This window comes from Alternaria alternata (assembly GCF_001642055.1).
Source record: "Alternaria alternata strain SRC1lrK2f unplaced genomic scaffold CC77scaffold_25, whole genome shotgun sequence".
NCBI lineage: Eukaryota > Fungi > Ascomycota > Dothideomycetes > Pleosporales > Pleosporaceae > Alternaria > Alternaria alternata.
In genome coordinates this window covers 138,943-155,258 of record NW_017306214.1, presented here as the reverse complement: position 1 = coordinate 155,258, position 16,316 = coordinate 138,943, and the positions used below count along the sequence as shown (strand labels likewise).

Sequence of the window (16,316 nt, the reverse complement as noted above, 5' to 3'; positions counted from 1 at the left end):
CAAAAGGACGAATCCACTCGACTGTATCAGTGGCGGGAGACGTGGCCAGACCATGGTTCTTGGAGCTATCAAAGGATTGTAAGGGAGCCATGCAAGCCATCGCGTTGACTAGAACGGATACCCCGCAAACTGAGTCGCGGTATCAGGTCGACGAGGATGTAATTGCTGGGGTATAGTGAAGCGCGACTGGTTTGCATTCCTTGCATAAGAGCTCCACCGAGCCTCGAAATTGAAGAGTAATCAGGTTCTTTCGTTTTCCTCCGAAGACCAAATCGTAGGCAAGCATGAAAAACATGATGCGTGACCACAGCGACGGTTCCGGTAAGTGGCCCTACTCCATCAGACCTGTCCCCTTGGCATCCATACACACGGACGAATACTAAACGAGCACCACAGACGTCTCGGACAACTCACCCACGACCTCGAAACCAGCCTTCAACCACATCGAGCAAATCCACACCAACGAGCAAGTCCCCGGCCATACCAATTACTACGAGAAAGATGGCCTACGAACAGCCGGCGACGGCGTCGATCACGAGGCCGATGTTCCCATGAACTTCACTCGAATCATGGCACTAGTGGCCATGGCATTTCTCTGGACAGGCAGCCAGATCCCCGTCTATCTCTTCGGTGGTGTTCCTCCTTACATCTACGCCGACCTTGGTGGTGCCGATAGATGGATCTGGTTTGTTCTCGCCAATCTTCTCTCTCTCGCTGCAATCTGTCCGTTCGTTGGATCCATCTCAGATATCGTCGGCCGAAGATGGGTCGCCATGATCGGTGCTTCCTTCCTCATCCTAGGCATGATCATTTGTTCGACAGCGCATACCATGAACACCTTCATCGCCGGCATGGTATTCTCTGGTGTCGGTGCAGGCATCAACGAACTAACGGCTCTAGCTGTCACATCAGAGCTTGCGCCTACGAGTCAGCGAGGCAAGTATGTCGCCATACTTGTCTTCACTATCATCCCGTTCTGTCCGTCAGTATTGTGGGCTCAGCTCATCGCTTCGACATCGACGGGTGCATGGCGCTGGATTGGCCTGTGGTGTGGAGTGTGGGCTTTCATCGGTCTCGTCTTGACGGCAGTTTTCTACCACCCACCTCCACGGGTTAACAGCGTAGGTATGAGCCGCAAGGAGACTCTTGCACAAATCGACTACGTCGGCGGTTTTCTCTCTGTCGCTGGCATGATCTTGTTCATGATGGGAATGCAGTGGGGTGGTTACCAGTACAAGTGGTCCAGCGCACACGTCCTCGCACCGCTGATCTTAGGTGCCGCCTTCATCATTGCCTTTATCTTGTGGGAAGCATACGGCGCGAAACATCCCATGTTCCCAAAGAGACTTCGCCAGGAGCCTCGCATTCTAGGCTTGACACTCGTCATCACGTTTATTTCTGGAGCCAACTTCTTCTCAATTCTCATGTTTTGGCCAACCCAGGCCTTCAATGTGTATGGGCATGACCCTGTCGGTGTTGGCCTCCGAGGTCTCCCAGTTGGCTTTTCGATCCTGGCTGGTGCTTGTATTGTATTGTGGTTGCTGTCCATGCTTCGTGGTCACAACAAAGAGCTTCTGATCGCTTCGTCCATTTTGATGACTGCAGGCTGCGGTGCGCTTGCAGTTGGGCGTGTCGACAACTTGGCTACACTATGGGGATTGCTGGTCCTGGCTGGTCTTGGAATTGGTGGCATTGTCGTACCAGCATCCATCATCTGTAAGTCCGACATCGCACCAGTCAATGGCCTGTTCGCTGACTTGATTAGCTACTATCATTTGCCCAGACGACCTCATCGCAACCGTCGCAGCTCTCACTCTCGCCATTCGTGTCATTGGTGGTTCGATTGGATACTGTGTTTATTACAACGTCTTCATCTGTAAGTTTCCGTTAGCTAGTATAAGTCGTAGCACGTCTGACGTCTATAGCCAAATTCGTCCCAGCCGCGACTCACTACATTGGTGGAGTGATGGTGACACAACTCAACATTACATCTCCAGAGATCATCGGAGAGGCAATCACTATCACTGGGGCCTCGCTGCTCCCAGCCCTCCAGGAGCTTCCGGGCATCAAGGGTGTGCCAGGTGCGTACGAGATGGTTGTTTATGCAGGTCAGCTCGCGTACGCAGAGGCGTACAAGTACGTGTACTATGTGAGCATCGCATTTGGAGGAGTCAGTATCATCGCGGCGTGCTTCTTGGGCGATATTTCCAAGTACATGGACGACCATGTCGCCGTGGTGATGCACTGAGTTGCTTCAGGAAGCTGGGACATGTCTGTCTATAGTATAGACAAAGTGTATATATAGCCGAGGTTCATAATGTTAACCGAAGCTTAACTTGACATTTGCGCATTCTCACAACTCGGCATGTTGCATGTCTCCTGGTGTTCGTACCGTTTTTTCTTCTACCTGCACCTAGACTCGGCTGCATTGCGGCGCTGTTCGGCTACAGCCGTAAGCGTGCCCAGCTCAACGTGCGTCATAGCTGTCAACCAACTCTTGCGATACGGCAACGCTCTTTCCTTACTCAATTTCTTGAATCCCTTGCTCGATGTAGATTGGCAAAGGTAGATCAACACCCAAGTCGCCAGTCAGTAGTGAAAACCAAAGGCTACTTACCCTCGATTATGTTGCGGGCACTTTCACACGAGCCAAACGACGTCGAATGGAATGCAGCAAATCATGAACAAACACCCGATGCTCATGCTCAAGCTCAAGCCCCTCTGGAACTGGAGACATCGAACAACAAACGAAAGCGGCAAAGCCACTGTTTCTGCGCGCCGCAAATGTTCGGCGGTGGCATATACCTTCCCGATCCATCGACTTACGACCCCATTGAGATATTGCTCAACACCTATGACCGAAGTGAGAGGGACGAGCTCGTCAAGATATGGCGAGACAACAAACTGAGCGAATTGAACTTTGTTGGCGTCGTGGTATGTACTACGGATATTGTCCGTATTACAGCGTTAACCACAGTCTAGTCCGCTCTCCTTGCCGGCGTTCTCACGTCAACAGGCAGCTGGCCTAATATCCTAACGACTGGCCAGCCTTCTCCTTGGTACGTCCGCACAGCATGGTACTGTGGTATTGTCATCTCTCTGCTTTCTATCATCAGTGCCGCAGACCAAACAGTACGTCTACACCGGCTATCATCTCACCGCGATGGACTGGCCAATATCCATAAGCTCCTTAGCAAGGGGAGTAGGAGGAAAAAGACAGGGCGCCGTGCACCTAGCTACTTCCAAATTATGACCTGGCAGATGCCAGTCATGTTTCTCATCACCGGGACGATTTGCATGGTTATGGGTATGTTCTTGCTGGTGTGGAGTGCAACATCGCACTTGGGAGACCTTACGAAATGGGATGACCAAAACAAGGTATGGTTCCGATGGATGAGGCTCTTCGGAGATTCGACGCTTACTCAACAATAGGTTGCTATTGTGTTCACGGTCATCGCGAGTCTTGCGATCATCATGTTTTTTGCTGGGCAGATTTCTCTATACTCGCCGATCAGGGAGTAGGAAGTGCGAAGATCTTCTGGAGACGTGGTACAGTTGTGTGCGACTTATCGTGGTCGCATTCTTCATCCGGATCTGCAGCCAGGCGGTCTATATCGCGAGGAGTCAGAGGACGTGAGATATGCTGTATAATTCGATACATCTCAGATGATGACTGTGTTGGCGATGATGATGTAGGACGGCGATGCAGAATATATTGAGAAATGGACGGTCGATGGCGCTGACTGTGATGGAAGGTGCCAAGCCATTTTCGCCACTAGTCTTCTTTTGTGCAAGTGCGACTCTGTCAACCTTTGAGATTTGCCCTTCATACTCGTTCGTTCGTCGCGTCATTTCGTCACGCATCACATGAGCCCGCGTCGGGTTCGTGTCCTGTCTGATCTACGCTGCTATCGATGATTGGATGCTGCCTGTATCGTTAGGCTGCAATGGCATCTAGCACGTCTTCCCTGCTGGAAGGAGTTGGCACGGCGCGTCGCTGCCTAGCCTCACCCCTCTTTTAGATCAACGCGCCATCAGCTTCGCAGCCTCCCATTCATCATGGCACAGGCTGCCACTGCGTATCCAGGTAACATGCGAAAGGTGTTCTACTGATGATGCCAATATATAACGTACGGCTGTTTCGTCTTTGCTGTTTCCTTGCTCAATTCATTCAACAAACCAACTTCACCGCAAGAAGTACGCTTTCTACCATTCCACAAGTCTCTCTCTCAGCTATGGCTACGCAAGACCAGCCGTTGACATTGATGGAGCTCCCTTCGGTCCCAGTCAGCCATGACGACTGGATTGCACATGCCGCTGCCCATCCAAAGGCACCGATGTGTGACCTCGTCGAACCATATAAGGCATACGATTCCAAGCTACGTGAGATATTCGCCCAGCAACCCGATTATACTGCTATTGGGACGCCCAATGTTGTTCCAATATTTGCAGGTCGCGAGCATGAGCTCAAGATACGCGCTCGCAACCTTGCCGATGAGCCCGAGGCCGAACGTCAACGCTACCTTATGCCTCTTGACAAGGCAGATCGCAAGCCGTCTGGCTCTCCAGCCGTCGTGCAATCGCTTGATGAGTTCAGAACCAACTTTCAGCTATTTTCAGAATCATCTCTTGTGGACATGGACTGGTCCAATGTGGTGGTCGCGGGTAGCGCCGTCGTAACCTCGTTGCTACCTGTACCCGAGAAATACAATAGCTCGAAGCGCGCTCTGCGCGAGTACTATCATCAACAACTAGCGCCAGCCTCCGACGTCGACCTCTTTCTCTACGGCCTCACCGAAGAGCAGGCTATCGAGAAGATCAAGCAGATTGAACAACGCATCAAGGATTCTATCTTGACTGAGACTACTACCGTCCGAACGAAGAACGCCATCACTATCGCGTCACAGTATCCGACTAGACACGTTCAGATCGTCCTGCGTATTTACAGATCCATCTCCGAGATCCTTACAGGCTTTGATGTGGATTGCTCCTGTGCCGCATATGATGGCAAGCAAGTCTACGCTAGTCCCCGCGCGCTCGCTGCATACATGACCCAGATCAACACCATCGACTTGACGCGTCGCTCACCTTCGTACGAGAACCGCCTATCCAAGTATGCACGCCGGGGATTCGAAGTATACTGGCCGCTCCTTGATCGTTCGCGCATCGACCCTACGCTGTTTGAGCGCTCGTTTGGTCGTACTCTTGGACTGGCGAGGTTACTAGTCCTTGAGAAATTGCCGAAAAGCACCGACCGTGACGCCTATGTTGACCAGCGCCGTGCAGAACGTGGTAGACCAGCCATCAACCGGTGGGCAAGACAGAAGTTGAGGGGCGATATCAAGCAACAGCACGATGAAGATGTTGCTGAATGGGTTGAAACTGACGAGATTAGCGACTACCACACCTTCACCGTTCCATACGGACCAAAGTTCCACGCTCGGAAGATTGAGAGGCTGTTGTACGCGAAGGACTTGCTACTCAATGCTGAGTGGAATCGACCCAAGGAGCGGGAGACTACTCTGCACCGACACCCTGCTTTCTTTGGCAATGCAACCGACGTGATAGAGGATTGCTGTGGCTATTGCCCTGAGCCTACCACACCCGAGGATCAAGAGATCGCAGAAGAAGAAGGCAAGATCTACGTGTCGGGCACTTTGTCTTTCATCAAGGACAACCCTGGACGGCAAGCAATCGGCTCTTTCCACCCACTCACCGATGATGACTGGACCGAGATGGCTTACGTTGGGAACACTGCACGACTATGCCAGGCTATCGTTGAAGGAGACGTTGAACATGTGCAGGACTGGCTAAGCCAAGAGGATGCAGATCCCAATCGACGAGACTATACCGGGCGTACTCCACTCCAACTAGCAGTCGCAACCTCAACTCCACAGGTCGTCCAAGCACTTATCGATGCAGGAGCTCGCATTGTCGCTCGCCTCTTTGACGGCAAGACCGCCCTCCACCTTGCCGCTATGCGCGGTGAAGTCGAGATGGTCAGAGCTCTGCTTTTCAGGAGTGAGGCTAACGAAGCGCTGGAAGCGGAGAAAGAAGCTATCAAGAAGCGCAACCAGGCCCAGCCGGCAATCCCTAGTGATGAAAATGTCGACGACTCCGATCAGCAGATGAGCGAAGACGACGGCCAAGACGAAGACATCGACATGCTTGACGAAGACGATGAGTCTGACAACGCCGATGCCACTACTGAGGGCTCTGTGATCAAGATTGATCGTAAGAAGTCGCAAGATCATGACGACCTCCCAGACGATGCGAACGATGACGAACCTGATGTATACGACGTCGATGTAGTCGCCTGGGACGCACCAGTATCTGCGCTTCATCTAGCTATTGCCAATGGCCACACAGAAGTTGTGAAGACTCTTGTCCAGGAGTTTGGGGCTGATGTATTGCTGCCAATCAAGCTAATGCACGACCACAACAAGTCTCCACGTGCGGCAATCCTGCCGTTGGTTCTCGCATTACAGCTTTCGCCCGGTGAAGCCGAGGAAATGACCGAGTTGCTCATTAGTTTGGGTGCATCACCAGCTCAAGGCGACCTCAACCATGTTACGGCATTGCACTACTTTGCTGCGCATGGCGTTAGTCTGCTCAAAACCATGATATTGGCGAACCGGCCTGCGTCACAACAAGCTACCAACCACCTCGTAATGAACGGCTATCAGTACAGTCCACAGGCGAGTAGTGCTCTGAAAATAGCCATCGAACACGGTGATGCCGCTGGTGTCGAAGCCCTGCTGGAACTCGGGGCGAAGCCTGAGATTGATTTCGCTACCTACATTGCTTCTGCGAAGAGCAAATGGGGCCGCATGGGCGACGATACGGAACGCAACCAAAACCAATTCAGAGAAAACGTCGAGCAGCCCGTACTTGCTGCAGTCCGTTCCGAGGTAACATCGATCGTACTCAAGCTTTTGGATGCTGGAGCAGACATAAACAGCCTCACCCCCAAAGCTTGGAGCGCTTTGAATAAGAACAACAACTACCACGACAACGATACGGGCACTCTTTTGGATATTGTTCGTACTACCATGAGGAAGCTGCGCACCTTCATCGAGCTAGGGAAAGTCGATGGTCAGGACGGATGGCTGTACTCTGATGGCTGGGTTGACCAATTCCGTTACTACTACGGAGGTGGAAATCGATTTGCACCAATACCTCTAAAGGAAGACGCCGAATATCTCCAAGAGTTGGAACCTGGCACTTACGATCACTGGATGGTCAGAAATCAAATCGAAACTGCAAAGCAGACTTATGAAAAAGACCTGAAAGCTCATGAGGAGTGGAAAAAATCTGAACAAGAACCTCCAGGGACGGATGAGAAGAAAGTAGCTGTTCAATTGGTACTGAATGATTTCCAGGCTTTAGAAACCGAACTATTGAAACGAAACGCGAAGACCTTCAAAGAACTCCACCCGGATATCGAGCTTGACGTACCTCGACCAAACCAGTACGACTATGGAAGAAGTCGCAACGAAGATCCACCAAAGCCATGGAGTCCGTTTCTGACCTTCAGGCTTTCGGATTTGACTAACGAGCGACGGGACGCTTACCTCAGGCTTTTCCAGGCTTGCTGGAATGCCGATCTTCTTACAATCAAGGAACTCACTCTAACAGTCTGGAGTGAGAACCAGAGTCCTTTGAAAGTCGCTGTCACGGACTCGCAGAACTTCTCGCCATTCTCAATTGCGATTCTGCGAAAACATTATGGAATTGCTCGAGCCATTCTCGAAATCGCGCATGCGCAATATGCGCCTGAAGAGAAGCCAATGGTCAAGCACAGCCTACAGCCAAGAGACGAAGACGACGATAGCTGTGATGACGACGACAACGATTTCCAGATATATGCTGAGATAGTGGACGATCGCTTCACTATCGAGAATATCGGAGAGGTGCAGAACCAGGTCAAAAGCAACGTGCGGCCAGTACAACTGTTGTCGTGGCATTACCCCGTGTCTGGTTTCCTCAGCCACGATGATACGTCGACATCTACATGGCTTACTCCTTCAGGACTCTCCAACAAAAGACAGCATCTGGGCAGATCTCAGGCAAGTGGTCGTACGTACGACGCGTCGCGAACGGGTCAGCAAGAGATTTCCACAGTCGAGCGGCCTGAAAATCTTTTCCAATTCGCAATCTACCTAGACGATGCCAATTTACTGCAATTCTTGATTGCTAGGGCTGAGGAGTACACGCAACACAGTATCGAAGCTGATGAGGAAAACGATCCTAAATTCTTCCGTTTCAATGAAGCAGATTTCCTGTACGCGATCCGTCTCGGCCGTACCCGCGCACTGGAAATCATTATCAAGAGCACTGGAGCAGGAATTCCCCTGGACGATCTTGTAAAAAAGAGTGGTATCGAGATTCCTGTGAAACCAAAGTACTATCAAGGCTTGTCGGTTCACGGGAAGAAGCGAGCGGATTGGGCGAATGAAGGAAGAGAGGTTCGGTCTGAAGCAGTTGGGGCGCAGCACCCGCCCTTGTTGTATGCTGCTTGGTACGAAAGCATGGAGAGTGTCGAGTGGTTCGTAAGCGATACAGCCTTGCGCTGTTACACAGAATTTGCAGATACGCATCGGGACGATATCCGCATCCAGAACTTGGCGAAGACTGAGCGCGGCTTGCAGTCGTCTATTGCTAAGTGGCTCGACCTACGCTCGCACCTGCTGCTTCACTCAGTGGTTCTTGGTAGGACAAATGCGGACTCTCTGGCTCTCCTCCGATATCTATGTAACACCCATCCTAAGGCCCTTGAGCACCGTTCTGCGAGCGGTATGACGCCTTTGCAGCTTGCTTTCGCCCTGCATCGTGTTGAGATGGTTAAGATTCTTCTGGAAGCTGGCGCTGACCAGACTACACGCGACAATACTAGGGCGAATATTGTCCACTCTATCTTCAACAACATTGACCGGCAGAACAAAGGCTTGGAAAAAGTCAAGGAGTTGCTCGGTCTCATCGATCCTCGCCTCTTCTCTAGCTTGTTCTCCGAGCGCACGACGGACATGCCTGGTGCCGCTACACCCCTTGCGCGCTGGCTGCATTCCGCTTCTTCCGTTGGCAGCGTGACTGTGCCGTATAACGAAGAAGTTCTCAAGATCATACTCGAGTTCAGCAAGGGCGATGACCTGAGTGTCGTCAACGGCGAAGGTGATACGCCCATGCACACTGTAGTGCGACGCGGTGATGACGCACTCCTACGAATCATGCTCGAAAACCGTCCCGACCTTCTTTTCCGCGAGAATGCATCAGGGCGCACGCCCTTCGAGGTGGCCGAGGATGCGTATCTAGCCAACGATGTGTTCAGCAACCCTCCGTCTCTGTCGGGTTCCAGCCACTCTTACTACCGTCGGGGAGGGCGTCGTCGTGGTCACGAACAACCGAAGATCAGCGTTCTCAAGCGCGATTCAAAGACCTTTGTAGAAGAGCCCGAAGACATCCGCTCTGGCGAGGAGAAGGTGTTACAGGTCTGCAGGGAGTTTTCGAAGAAAAATCATGGACAGAAGAGGAAGCTTGTTAGTCTGGTCGAAGCTAATGAAGTCGCGAAGAGACTGGCGTCGCGAGAACGCAGTGTTCCTGTAGAGGATGATGATTTTGTGACGAGCGAAGAAACTACCGGAGGCGACGAGGTCGACGCATGGTTTTCACAGGCGATCTCTGCAGATCATTAACACACAACTAGTACCTGTCAGCCGGTTGCATGTCGTATAGGTCTGTGCGAATAGTTTTACTTGATACAGAAAATCTGGGGTAAAGCGCCGATGTTACTAGTTAGCGAGCCCCTTTTTCCGACACCGCGATAAGAACATTGTCCGGCCACCACAGGATCCGTAGGCCGAATGCGAAAACGGTATACGAACATACGGTGGTTAAAGCATATATATTTGAGCAGGTAGCGAATGTATCTCGCTTTTTCCATCGCCGAAGTTGTTCGTATCTTGGCGTCTTGAACATGAATTTCCTAGACCGATTTAAGAGGCAAACAAGCCCAGCAGATGATGCGCCAGATCCATATGCCGATGACATTATCTATCCAGTTCATATCCTAGATGATACGAAAACTTTTCGTAGCATCCTGATCACATGGACGCTAGTTTTCAACGACGTCCTGAACGCAGACAAGCTCCGATCCTCGCTAGCCAACCTCTTGGAAACAGGAGATTGGCGAAAACTGGGAGGCCGATTACGACTCAAAGTAAGTAATTTCAACTCACTCTGCTTCCATTGTACTCGAGCAAACAGATTGACGATTAGGAATTAGGACGATGGCAGACTAGAAATTCATGTCCCACCCACCTTCACTCCTTTGCGCCCTGCCTTCACTTACACCCACACTACTATCGAATCCTCCATCCAACAACACGAACTAGCCAAGAAACTACCTATTAAGCCCACCGGAACCATTTCAACATGCCCCGGGCCAACAGACTTCAACGACCTCGCGACATCACCCTCTGCACCCATGACCATCGAGGACCTGCTTGCTGGAGACACACCCCAGATATCAGTACATATCACATCCTTCAACGACGCTACGCTCGTAGGTTTATCATGGCCGCACACGCTCATGGATGTCATGGGCCAGGCAGCTTTTCTCTCAGCATGGTCGAGCGTATTAGCCGGCCGAGCGACCGAAGTACCGCCTGTACTTGGTGCGCAGGAAGACGTATTACTAGCGTTGACCGACGACGCTACCAGCGCACCACAGGAAGAATACGTGCTAAAGTCCAAGCAGCTAAAGGGCCTCGCTTTTGTCAAGTTTGGAGCCAGGTTTACGTGGGATATGTTGACGGGGGCGAAACCCTTGACGCAAACAATACATGTACCCAAGCGCGTTGTGACGACGTTGAGAGCAAGAGCAGAGGCTGATCTGACTAACTTCCACATCGGAGCCACCACAGCAGAGCAAGGAGAGAACAAGATGCCTTTTATCAGCGACGGCGATATCCTCACTGCATTCACCTTACACTGTATCGCCTCCTCACTCCCCGCCCCGCGCCCCTTGACCGCCCTCCACGCTATGAACGCCCGATTCCGCCTCCCATCCCTAATCAATGCAAAAGGTGTACATGTCTCCAATATGCTAGTCCCCGGCTTCACTTTTCTAGACCCCGCCATGTCTACCGGCCCACTCGGTCCCATGGCCCTGCATAACAGACACAAGCTCCTAGAACAGGCCACAGAAGCCCAAGTTCTGGCCAGTCTGCGTGAACAGAGGGTGAGTGGGGATCCGAGTACGCTGCTTTATAGCGATGCGGACGCGTTGTTGGTGCCGTTTACGGATTGGACAAAGGCCAAGTTTTTTACTTCTGCTATTGACTTTTCTCCCGCTGTGGTACGGGCGGGTGGTGGTGATGGTGGTGATGGTGGTGGTACGGAGGGAAGGTGCAATCCACCTGGCACACCAGTGTTTCATCATGCGTCGAGCAGGAGACCGAATCCCACGGCGAGGTTGCTGGTGCATATACTGGGGAGGGATTATGGTGGGGGTTATTGGCTCACTTTGACTATGAGTCCGGCGGCTTGGGAGAAGGTTGAGGAGGAGTTGAAGGAGTTGAATTGAGTTATTGTTCATGTCTGATGTTATTGGATATGGAGGGGGATAAAGGGATAAGGGCGCTTTGTATACTCTGCAAGTATCTCGATTGACGGCTTACAAACTTCTTCGAGGTTTGTATCATCGAGCAGCAGAAACCACCATCTTTTTCTTTCGTTGTTGTCGCAAGATCAAGCTTCTATGACATAACACTTCCTTGAACGTCATTTGTCATATTGCCAAGGCTAAAAGGGATTTTGCCCTCCAATCGCGGTTGATACCACATACGAAGGAGTATGCTATTCGAGGTTCCATACCACTAGTATCACGTGTGGTAATGATTAACCTCCGCTGTTCGATATCCATTTATTTCCATGCGCTAGTTTTCCGAAGCATCTTCCGATTCGGAACAGGTACCCCACACGGGATCGGCCAGCATCCGCTGCCAGCCCCTCAATAATGACGCTCTTGTCCCAACTGCTGCAAGTACCGAGAGATGAGGGGTCGTCATACATTGGGTCCAATCCGACCCGGCTCTCGTACAACAAGGCTTTGACGCGCAATCCAATCCCCTTCTCTTTGCAACAGAACACACGTACACCGATTCCTGTCGCAACAGGCTCCCGATTCTTTGGTCTTGAATACGACGCGCATAATATCATCCAGACATGTCCGGCGAGAAGATGAAGGCGGTGCATTACGAAGGACCATTCAAGGTCTCGGTCAAGGACGTCGAGCTGCCCAAGATCCAGCACCCCGACGATGTGATTGTCAAGGTCACAACGGCAGCTATCTGCGGTTCAGATCTACACATGTACCAAGGGCGCACGGCAGCGGAAGCCGGTCTCGTGTTCGGTCATGAGAATATGGGTACCATTATCGAAGTCGGATCGGGTGTGACACTATTGGAGAAGGGTGATAGGATCGTGTTGCCATTTGTGAGTATACGTGCTCCGGGACGCGCATGTGTAAGAGTGCAAATGCTGATATGATGGTGCGAAGAACGTCGCCGATGGTAGGTGTCGCAACTGCGAAGAAGGCAAAACGGCTTTCTGTACTGGGTAAGTCGGGCTTTTCTGCAGCAGGGGGTGAACGAGGAAGTCCTAATATGTGGATAGAGTGAACCCGGGCTTTGCCGGTGGAGCCTACGGCTATGTAGCCATGGGCCCGTATCAAGGCGGCCAAGCGCAATACCTCCGCGTCCCATTTGCCGACTTCAACGCATTGAAGTTACCCAAAGGCACCGAGCACGAAGCCGACTTTATACTACTCGCAGACATATTCCCAACAGGATGGCATGGACTCGTGCTCGCCGGATTCCAGTCCGGTGAAAGCGTGGCGGTGTTCGGCGCAGGTCCTGTCGGCCTGATGGCAGCGTATAGCGGGATCCTGCGAGGCGCGAGCAAGGTCTTTGTAGTCGACACAGTGCCTGAACGGCTGGCAGCTGCAGAAAAGATTGGATGCATTCCCATTGACTTTAAGAAGAGCGATCCCGTTGAACAGATCATCAAGCTCAACGACGGTATGGTAGATCGCGCAGTCGACGCGGTCGGGTACCAGGCTGTGGACGCATCAGGCAGCAAAGAGAAGCCAAACATCGTGCTGGACCAGCTAATCATGGTGACGCGACCAACGGGTGGCTTGGGTATTCCAGGTTTGTATGTGCCAGCCGACCCAGGCGCGCCCGACGAACAGAGCAAGAAAGGCCAGATTCTGATCTCATTCGGCAAGCTGTTCGAAAAGGTATGCCTGTCCGTGTCTTGTGGCTGGACGCCCATTGTTAACAATCTCAGGGACTGCACCTCGGCACTGGGCAGTGCAATGTGAAGGCGTACAACAGGTATTTGCGCGACATGATCGTATCGGGCAAGGCCAAGCCGAGTTTCGTTGTGTCGCACGAGATTAACATCGACGAGGCGCCGACGGCGTACGAGAAGTTTGATAAGAGGATCGAGGGGTATACGAAGGTGTTGATCCATCCGAATGGAGCGTTGAACTAGTAGGATGTATGAGTATTTATTCAATGCGCATGCTGTGTCTGTTCCCACCACATGCTAGTACCGCTGCATCGCAAAGGCTCCGTCGTCAACCAGATATGCCTTGATGATCTTGACCTCCTCGACAGGGCGATCTTCCTTGTCTGTCTTGACCAACCCCAGCTTCTTCACGATCTGCATCCCGCTCTTGACCCTTCCGAATATGGTATGCTTTCCGTCCAACCACGGAGTCGGCGCCAGTGTGATGAAGAACTGCGAGCCATTGGTATTAGGCCCGGAATTGGCCATGCTGAGAATGCCTGCGCCCGTGTGCTTGAGCTGAGGGGTGATTTCGTCTTCGAACTTTTCGCCGTAGATGGATTCACCGCCTCGACCGGTGCCCGTGGGATCGCCTCCTTGTATCATGAAGTTTGGAATTATGCGGTGGAAGATCAAGCCGTTGAAGTAGTTGCGCTGCGCGAGCGTGGAGAAGTTTTTGCATGTCTTGGGCGCATGGTCGTGGTAGAGTTCGACGACGATGGTGCCCTGCTCTGGTTAACAGGATTGTCTGTAGCACAAGCAGGTAGACATACGATAGTGGTATCAAGTGCGACGTCGGTGGCCATGGTGAATGTGGGGGAGAGAGTGTGAGGACTGTGATGGCAGCTCCCTGCCAGCTACGAATTCCATGTGAACTGGAGCACGGCCCGTCCCACCAGCCACACATGCCTGTGCCACCATCACTAGCGCTGAGTGATGAATCACAACCAACCGACTGTTCTGACCTCCGGGAATCATAATCATAACCCCAACAACAAGATATGGATCTTTCAACCTGGGCATTACCGCAGCTATCAAAGCTTCTGCCTCTTGACGACGAGTCGCTGAAGCAGATAATATCGTATACAGAATCGCTATCGCCTAAAGACTCGGCGGAACATCTGCAGAACCTTCTGGGGGACAGCCCACAAGCACTCGAGTTTATCACTTCGTTCAATAACCGGAGAAAACCGAAAGCTTCCGCTAGTTCTGCCCCGGTTCAGTCATCAAATGATATCTCAGAAGTGCCGCGGGCCAAGCCAAAGAAGAAGAAGCCCGCTTTGAACAAACTCCCGCCACCACGCCAGCCAGAGAACTATGGAAACGTGGCGGGTGCATATCTCAAGAAAGATGAAGAAGACTACATGGCCGGTAGCTCAAAGTCAAAAGCTGCCAAATTCAGCTTGGAACAACCTGATGGGTTGCAGTTACCGACCTTCAATACCACTACGTCATCGGGGACGTCAACTCCCAAATCTCGTGCTGTCTCACCTGCTCCGCCAGCGTCGAAGAAACTTCCGGGCCAGCTGATCTCTGACACGAAACCAAAAGCCAAGGCAAAGGTCAATGTTACCGGCGGAACGCCTATGCACGGTGCTTCTACGGCACTCAATGATCTAGAATCTGCAATCAGGGCGCTCGAAATCCAAACGAACCCCACCCTTGCCTCACAAGACAACAGTAAGCGGAAATGCAACTGCATGGCTACCAGACATCCATTGCTCGAGGCCGCACCAAACTGCCTCAATTGCGGGAAAATCATATGCGTAAAAGAAGGCATCGGCCCATGCACATTCTGCAACTCCGCCCTCTTCAGCGCCCAAGACATCCAATCCATGGTACGCGTCCTCCGCGAAGAACGCGGAAAAGAGAAAATGGCCGCCAACAACGCTACTCAAAAGCGCGCAGACGTTTCCCTTGCTCCCCGCCCCTTCTCCACCCCTAGGTCCTCAAATACCCCTGTATCCTCAAACCCTGCCTCGGACGTCGAATCCGAGAACGAGAAACTAGTTCGAGCGAAACAGCACAGAGACAAACTTCTCGCTTTCCAAGCACAGAATGCCAAGCGAACGCAGGTCCACGACGAAGCTGCGGATTTTGAAACGACGACCGCTGGACTGAGCATGTGGGCTAGTCCTCAGGAACGCGCTATGCAGCTCAAGCGGCAACAGAAGGCGCTGCGAGAGCAGGATTGGAATGCGAGACCAGAGTACGAGAAGAGGAAGGTTGTGGCTAGTATTGATTTGAGTGGCAAGAAATTGGTTAGGCGGATGGCGGCGGCGGAACGGCCTGTCACGCCGGAGAGTGAGGAGGAGCCCGTTGAAGAGATGCAGCAGCGCCCGAGAGAAGGGAATGGGTTGAGTAGTGGAGGTGGGGCGTTTAGTAGGAATCCGTTACTTGGGGGGTTAATTAGGCCGACGTTCAAGGTTGAAGAGGGTAAGGAGAGTAAAGGGAAGGAGGCTGGGGGTGAGAGGAAGCAGACGTGGCGGAGGGTGCAGGATGATAACGATGATAACGAGCAGTGGATCTTGGATGGGGGTGTATATGGGTCAAGAGCGGATAATGTTAGCTTGGAGATGGATGGGCTGAGGTGATTGTCTCTATTACCTCTGATAACAAAGACTGCAGTCTTCGTAGTAGGTTATGGTATTGCTGGAGTCTTCCGTGTACAAACTCGCTGAGTAGCCCTGATTCGTCCATTGCTCTCTCACCTACGCTCCGATACGGTGAGGCTGCGTTTGCTAACTCTGAAATCTCGGCTCTTACTTGTCTCACCTCTTTGCTGGTTCTTTCTTACTTCTTTCTCCCTCACCTCTTTGCTGTCTCACCTCCTTACTGTCTCACCTCTTCCGGTACCGCTTAGCATATATAATACTTCTCTTCTACCTCTCTCTTCCATCTCTCTTCTGTCTCTTTCAACAACTCTCTACTGTCTCTATTAATACCTCTCTACTATCTATATT

General features: G+C 51.9%; 6 protein-coding genes across 6 annotated transcripts; 5 read left to right on the top strand and 1 right to left on the bottom strand.

Moving 5' to 3' along the window:
* The first annotated feature begins 192 nt into the window (after window positions 1–192).
* On the top strand, window positions 193–2,326 carry CC77DRAFT_444929 (MFS multidrug transporter-like protein). Its single transcript, XM_018531716.1, has 4 exons — window positions 193–321; window positions 397–1,716; window positions 1,766–1,876; window positions 1,926–2,326. The coding sequence occupies exons 1-4, from the start codon at window positions 285–287 to the stop codon at window positions 2,246–2,248; spliced, it is 1,791 nt and encodes a 596-aa protein (XP_018380900.1). The 5' UTR covers window positions 193–284; the 3' UTR covers window positions 2,249–2,326.
* Window positions 2,327–2,508: 182 nt separating this feature from the next.
* Window positions 2,509–3,755, top strand: CC77DRAFT_999057 (hypothetical protein). Its single transcript, XM_018536554.1, has 3 exons — window positions 2,509–2,934; window positions 2,983–3,378; window positions 3,433–3,755. The coding sequence occupies exons 1-3, from the start codon at window positions 2,626–2,628 to the stop codon at window positions 3,520–3,522; spliced, it is 795 nt and encodes a 264-aa protein (XP_018380899.1). The 5' UTR covers window positions 2,509–2,625; the 3' UTR covers window positions 3,523–3,755.
* An 86-nt stretch (window positions 3,756–3,841) lies between these two features.
* On the top strand, window positions 3,842–9,833 carry CC77DRAFT_444883 (ankyrin). Its single transcript, XM_018531714.1, has 2 exons — window positions 3,842–4,197; window positions 4,272–9,833. The coding sequence occupies exon 2, from the start codon at window positions 4,338–4,340 to the stop codon at window positions 9,690–9,692; it is 5,355 nt and encodes a 1,784-aa protein (XP_018380898.1). The 5' UTR covers window positions 3,842–4,197; window positions 4,272–4,337; the 3' UTR covers window positions 9,693–9,833.
* Window positions 9,834–9,973: 140 nt separating this feature from the next.
* On the top strand, window positions 9,974–11,584 carry CC77DRAFT_1065976 (hypothetical protein; the record flags this gene model as incomplete). The annotated part of the gene is made up of 2 exons (XM_018528857.1): window positions 9,974–10,216; window positions 10,283–11,584. 2 exons carry the CDS (start codon window positions 9,974–9,976, stop codon window positions 11,582–11,584), a joined length of 1,545 nt encoding a protein of 514 aa, XP_018380897.1.
* A 641-nt stretch (window positions 11,585–12,225) lies between these two features.
* On the top strand, window positions 12,226–13,557 carry CC77DRAFT_1065975 (S-glutathione dehydrogenase; the record flags this gene model as incomplete). The annotated part of the gene is made up of 4 exons (XM_018528856.1): window positions 12,226–12,495; window positions 12,560–12,618; window positions 12,676–13,300; window positions 13,351–13,557. The coding sequence occupies 4 exons, from the start codon at window positions 12,226–12,228 to the stop codon at window positions 13,555–13,557; spliced, it is 1,161 nt and encodes a 386-aa protein (XP_018380896.1).
* Window positions 13,558–13,611: 54 nt separating this feature from the next.
* On the bottom strand, window positions 13,612–14,159 carry CC77DRAFT_1034842 (peptidyl-prolyl cis-trans isomerase; the record flags this gene model as incomplete). Its single annotated transcript, XM_018526899.1, has 2 exons — window positions 13,612–14,079; window positions 14,127–14,159. The coding sequence occupies 2 exons, from the start codon at window positions 14,157–14,159 to the stop codon at window positions 13,612–13,614; spliced, it is 501 nt and encodes a 166-aa protein (XP_018380895.1).
* Between the last annotated feature and the right edge of the window lie 2,157 nt (window positions 14,160–16,316).

Coding starts and splice junctions, on each gene's coding strand:
- CC77DRAFT_444929 (XM_018531716.1), top strand. CDS start 285: ATGAAAAACATGATGCGTGACCACAGCGACGGTTCCG. Junction 1,717..1,765: donor CGTACCAGCATCCATCATCT/GTAAGTCCGACA, acceptor TGACTTGATTAG/CTACTATCATTTGCCCAGAC. Junction 1,877..1,925: donor TTATTACAACGTCTTCATCT/GTAAGTTTCCGT, acceptor TGACGTCTATAG/CCAAATTCGTCCCAGCCGCG.
- CC77DRAFT_999057 (XM_018536554.1), top strand. CDS start 2,626: ATGTTGCGGGCACTTTCACACGAGCCAAACGACGTCGAATGGAATGCA. Junction 2,935..2,982: donor TGAACTTTGTTGGCGTCGTG/GTATGTACTACG, acceptor ACCACAGTCTAG/TCCGCTCTCCTTGCCGGCGT. Junction 3,379..3,432: donor AATGGGATGACCAAAACAAG/GTATGGTTCCGA, acceptor ACTCAACAATAG/GTTGCTATTGTGTTCACGGT.
- CC77DRAFT_444883 (XM_018531714.1), top strand. CDS start 4,338: ATGTGTGACCTCGTCGAACCATATAAGGCATACGATTCCAAGCTACGT.